This window comes from Uranotaenia lowii, chromosome 3 (assembly GCF_029784155.1).
Source record: "Uranotaenia lowii strain MFRU-FL chromosome 3, ASM2978415v1, whole genome shotgun sequence".
Classification (NCBI taxonomy): Eukaryota; Metazoa; Arthropoda; class Insecta; order Diptera; family Culicidae; genus Uranotaenia; species Uranotaenia lowii.
This window is the reverse complement of record NC_073693.1, coordinates 51,734,639-51,740,572: the sequence shown is the minus strand read 5'-3', so window position 1 is coordinate 51,740,572 and position 5,934 is coordinate 51,734,639. Positions and strand designations below refer to the sequence as shown.

Below are 5,934 nucleotides of genomic sequence, written 5' to 3'. Positions count from 1 at the left end.
TTTACAAGTTCACGGTTGTCATCATGGTTTGTTTGTGTTTTACTATTCCTGACAGCTGAATCATGCGAATCAAGCATATAGAATAGCGGTTATTTCAAACTTTTCTGGGATTCCGTAATTGAATCCGTTAAAACCAACAATATTGCAACTAGGGCCTTTGACCATGAGTTTACAGTCAGTTCTTTTCAAGAATTTGTGGACAACAAGTGCTCGATTTTATTCCTGGTCAATTGCTTAGCACGAAATCATTATAGTGGGATTGACACTCCCAAGCAACGAATTCATTTTTTTTACGATTTTGCAAGCACGCTGTAAATCTCCGTTAGAAATTTGGTTCAAAGTTTTATAACCTCCTAACGTTGACATAATAACGATTTTATATGATTAGAAAGGCTATATACCTAGATGAGGTTTTACAGAGCAAATTGTACAAGTCAACGAAATTTTTCCGAGGTAAAAAAAAGCTAATGGCTTTAAAAAAAGAAAATTCAATTCGTAAATTTGTGAGCTTTTTTTGGCAAAATTTTGGATTATTGCAAGATTTGAAAATTAATAAAAGTCGTGGGAAGCTAGTTTTCAAATCTTAAACTGGTAAGCCCACAGTTTGGATGAAATACTTTAAAAAAATTTACTAGTTTAGTTAGTTGTACTATACAGTTGTATTTAAATTACATTTACCTATACTTTGTAAAAAAAAAGGCCTTCAATAAACTAGTTGTAAATACAAAAAAGTTGTTTTTAAACAGGACTTACGAACAAACAAATCAAATAAAATGTAGGTATAAGTTTAGAATATTTAATCAAATCTTTTAATAAATCCGTTTATAAAATTATCATAATTCCAGATGCCAATAGGGTGCTCAGTTCCAGTCAAAGCTGTGGTCTTTTCATGCTGCAAATCCGGCCTGCATTTTGGAAAGGTATTGCTTTCGGCATTCCATATCGTCGGCCGGTCGATTGTACGGTAGCCATACAGGTTCCCCAACAAAGTAGCGCTTAGCACGAATGAAGTTCTAAAAAAACAGAAATGTTTGTTGTTGATTTGTGTAGACTTAAAAAGTTTATGTTGAATTTTTTTTATTAATACAATAGTCCCGCTTCCATGTGATTCAAGCTTCCGCGTTATCCGAGCCATCATTTGCACACATAAGTTGTGTTTTATCACCGAAATATATTGTTATGCTAGTTAATCGACATTTGTCGGCAAGTTGAAAGTGTCGTTGAAAAATGTCGATTAAATAGCAAAACAAAATTCATGTGTATCCTAACTATGCGTCTGGATGATATGCAATACCAGAGCAAATGGATAGGGTTTTCACTTATCCGTGGTGGTCCTTCCCCCGATTACCTCGGATATGCGGGGTTCTACTGTATATTAAAACCGTAGTTCTCCTAACAAATTGGCATGCAATTTTCATCTTCTTGTAGCTGTTCAATTTGCAAAATCAAATTTACCTTGACGTCCAAAGTAAAGCGATGATAAATTCCACTAGGGATCACAATCATGTCCCCAGCCACAACTTCGATCCGAATCCATTGATCATCTTTGCCACTGGAAAATAAAGCAAAAAGTTAGTTTACTATCATCTAATGCGAGTCCCACACACATTCAATCTATCAGTTTTTCAGCATTTACACACAATTACGCCTCACGGTTGCGGATGTCTGACGACTTAACATTAGAACTTACTAGAAGGCGTTCGATGTCTAACAACACTAACAATAACAACACATACTTGCGAACATCGAAATAACCGGATCCGTCCAGCACGAATCTGATTTCCTCATCCGTGTGCAGATGCTCGGTGAAAAAGTTTTTCAGTTTGTTTTCGTAATCGGGCAGACACTCCTTGGAACAGGTGATCTCGTCCTCGTAGCTGTAGCCGCGATCCTTCCGTATTTGCTCCAGTATCCCATCGCTGTCGTAGGTTGGAACGTTGATCTAAAATAAAAAAAAAGATTATGATTTGCACTTACACTGGTTGATTGAAATGTCCTCCAATACCTTAAAATATTCCACACCGGTAAACTTGAATAGCTGGTCTAGGTCCAGGAACTCGGGTGGATTGCGTTGGTGTTCTAGGCGTTGATCGGTTGACTCATCATCCATGAACCAGGCACGAACCATTTTACTCGAGATGGATGGGTCAAACAAGAATTCTACTTAAAAAGTTGCTTGATTTGATGAGTAAATTATAATCCTCCCCGTAGGACTTGATCACTGGAAGTTTATTCGGAAAGTGATACACTTATCGGTGTAGAAGTAAGAAGTGTAGGTAATCAAAATAGATGCGATAGAATAAGGTAATTGGACTTCTTGTAGCCTTGGCCTATACCTATTTTATTTGAATATTGAATTTCTGCAAAAGCAGTTATTTGTTATATTTTTTAACAAAAAAATATTAAAAATTTTGGTGTCCTTTGAACTAGGTTGCGTTTACTCTTAATAGTTCAACACATCCGAGTTCACAGTATAGGAGTAAGGTAAATGAAGTTATGCTAGACTTGTATGAAGTTTATAGAATAAGTTTTTTTTTATTTACAACTAGTTTATTAAAGGCCTTTTACTTTAACAAAGTTTTAATGTGCCGATGGTATTCGTTTCACTCGTTAGTAGGGAAGGGGGCCGTAATAGTCGCGGCAACTCAACAGTTAAAAAAAACTTTAAATAAGGGACAAGGAAGGGGTTTATGGGGTTATTCTTCTTATTATCAGTTTTCTATTAGGGTCCGGTGGTGGCCTGCTGTAGCTGTGGCTTCGGTAGCTACGGTTTGGTATCGGTTTCCGACCTTCTGGCCAGCCTTCTACAGGAATGTTTTGAACCCGTTGGATGAGAAGTGGTACTAATAAATAAACAAAACAGACATTAAATGAAGAACACACAAGGGGAGAGTTTACGTGGGTAAGCGGACTAAACAACCAAGTCAGACAGTTTGAGATATTTGTAAATTGGGATCAAATATCCAAAATCTAAGTTTGCCAGAATGTCTCGAATTGGAACACCAGGTAATCTACCTCGGGCCCTAAGGGTATCCAGTAGCCAAGCCCTTGTTTGACCATACCTTTCACACGTCCATACAACATGATCGATGTCGTGGTAGCCATCCCCAAAAACGCAAACATTGGTTGCAGCGAGATTAATACGAAACAAGTGCGCGTCAAGCCGGCAGTGATTTGACATGAGCCGAGAAATCACGCGAATGAAGTCGCGACTCAAGTTAAAATGCTTAAACCATGCCTTCGTCGGAACCTTAGGGATAATCGTATGGAGCCAACGTCCCAGTGTGCCATCATCTCAGTGTGCCATCATCCCAGCTAGACTGCCAAGCGTTAATCGCTAAAGTGCGAGGTATTGAACAGTATTCATTATAAGTTATTATCTTCTCAAAGATTTCACCTTGTAACACGCCCACCTTACCCAATGAGTCCGCCTTCTCATTGCCTTGTATAAGACAATGAGACGGGATCCAAGCTAAGCTAATCCTATACGAATTTTCGATCAGAGCGCCCAATATCCCAGAAATTTCCAGCAAGAAATGGGAAGAGCGCTTCATCAGTTTCATCGATCGAATTGCCTCAACGGAGCTGAGACTATCCGAGTAGATGAAATAGTGGTCTACGGGCAGTGTGCGAATGTGTTCCAAGGTGTAGTAAACAGCAGTGTAAACGGAGCATGGCTCTCGAAGCTTGAACGAAGCTTCAAAGCCCTCATTATACACTGCGAAGCCAGTCGCGTTGTCGATTCTAGAACCATCAGTAAAGAACATTTTTAAAGGATCAATTTCACGTACTTTTGAAGCAAAGATTGAAGGAATAATGTTGGGTCGGACGTGATCTGGTATTCCACGGATGTCGGCGGTCATGGACAGATCGAATCTTATCAAGAAACTGCTACTCGGGTAAAAGTGACTCGCGTGTCCGAATTTAATAAAGAAGGATTTATTTCTAATTGATTAAAAGTTTTATAATTATTTACATATTTTACTTGCGGATTAATATTCATAAGCCTTTCCAAATTTTCTATCACCAAAGGATTCATTGATTCACTTCGAATTAGGAAACGTAGCGATAAATCGAAGAACCGATTTTTCAACGGCATCACTCCCGCCAATACTTCGAGACTCATCGTATGTGTCGATTGCGTACAACCCATGGCAATACGCAAACAACGATACTGTATTCGTTCTAGTTTGATCAAGTGAGTTTTCGCGGCGGACTCAAAGCAAAAGCTTCCGTATTCTTTGACCGACAGTATCGTTGTTTGGTATAACCTGATGAGGTCCTGCGGGTGAGCACCCCACCAGGTTCCAGTAATCGTTCGAAGGAAATTGATTCTCTTTTGGCATTTTTGAGTCCAGTACCTAATATGTTTTCCCCAGAGGCATTTAGAGTCGAACCAGACACCCAAATATTTAAAACTAAGATATTGAGTTAGAGTTCTACCCATCATAAGGAGCTCTATTTGAGGAGGGGAATGCTTCCTTGAAAAAACTACTAACTCGGTTATACTAGGTGAAAACTCGATACCTATGATTCCTGGCCCAGTGTGATAAGTAATTTAGAGTTTCTTGCAAAGGAGGTTTTATTTGAGTGTCAACACAGTCATCCGCAAGCTGTCGTAGCGAACAATTTTGTGCCATACATCTATCGATTTCTCGGACATAAAAGTTGTATAGCAGGGGGCTTAAACATGAGCCTTGGGGTAGACCCATGTAACTAATTCGTTCAACTTTGGTTTCTCCATGGCTAAAATGCATGATTTTTTCAGACAACAGGTTAAATAGAAAATTGTTCAAAATTGGTGAAAGTCCGCAAGAGTTAAGATTACTAGATAGCACTTCTATGGACACCGAATCGAATGCCCCTTTGATGTCCAGCAATACTGCCCCCATCTGCTCTTTTTGGGCAAACGCCAATTGAATGTCTGATGAAAGTAATGCTAGACAGTCGTTCGTACCCTTGCCTCTACGGAATCCAAATTGTGTACTTGACAACAGATTGTTTGATTCAACCCATTTATCCAGCCGAAAGAGAATCATTTTTTCGAGCAATTTCCGGAGACACGAGAGCATTGCAATCGGCCTATACGAGTTGTAATTAGAAACTGGTTTTCCCGGTTTTTGGATGGCGATGACTTTCACTTGTCTCCATTCATGCGGCACAATGTTCAGCTCTAAACACTTATTGAATAAATTCAACAAGCGTTTCTTTGCAATATCTGGCAGATTTTTCAACAAGTTGAATTTGATTCTGTCCAGTCCGGGAGCTGAATTGTTACAAGACCAGAGCGCAAGTGAAAGTTCGACCATCGTTTCGGAACTATTCTCTGGACTCTCCGGACAGACCTTTTTCGCGAACTGTGTCAGCCAACGACTCGAGCTGTTCTCACTTTTGTTCGAAGGTGTGTGATTTTGCATTTTCGAGCTGTTTTCCAAAGCGTATGTAGAGACGTTTCTTGAGATAACTCATCCACGAATCGCCGCCAGTACCCTCGTTTCTTGCCCCTGATCAAGTTCTTGAACTTACGTTCCAAGGACAAGTAACGTTGGAACTTCTCTGGCAATCCGGTTCTGCGAAACTCAGCAAACGCCTTGCACGTGAGCAGTCTCCATCCCACAACGGAGTAGGATGCCGTTTCTGTATCGTCGAATTGTCACTCCGTCTGACCTGAGCTCCGATTGCACAGTCCACAATTGTCCCGGACATAAAGCTGTACTCTGCCTCCGGAGGCAGTTCGTCCGTTGAGTCGATGGCTTCAATGATACCTGATGCATACTTTTTCCAATCTATATTCTTTGTGAGGTCATAAGGAATATTGATCTCTTCGGGTGGACTACGACCACTGGTGATAGAAATATTGATAGGCAAATGATCGCTTCCCTGAGGGTCTTGGATTACCTTCCACGTACAATCCAAGCTCAGAAAGGAAGAAGC

At 40.0% G+C, this 5,934-nt stretch overlaps 1 protein-coding gene across 1 annotated transcript; it reads right to left on the bottom strand.

The window, feature by feature from the left end:
• Positions 1 to 782: 782 nt before the first annotated feature.
• Positions 783 to 2,263, bottom strand: LOC129758426 (acireductone dioxygenase). The gene is made up of 4 exons (XM_055755931.1): positions 2,006 to 2,263; positions 1,737 to 1,942; positions 1,456 to 1,552; positions 783 to 1,013 (listed from the first exon to the last, which is right to left on the bottom strand). The coding sequence occupies exons 1-4, from the start codon at positions 2,126 to 2,128 to the stop codon at positions 888 to 890; spliced, it is 552 nt and encodes a 183-aa protein (XP_055611906.1). The 5' UTR covers positions 2,129 to 2,263; the 3' UTR covers positions 783 to 887.
• Positions 2,264 to 5,934: the final 3,671 nt, after the last annotated feature.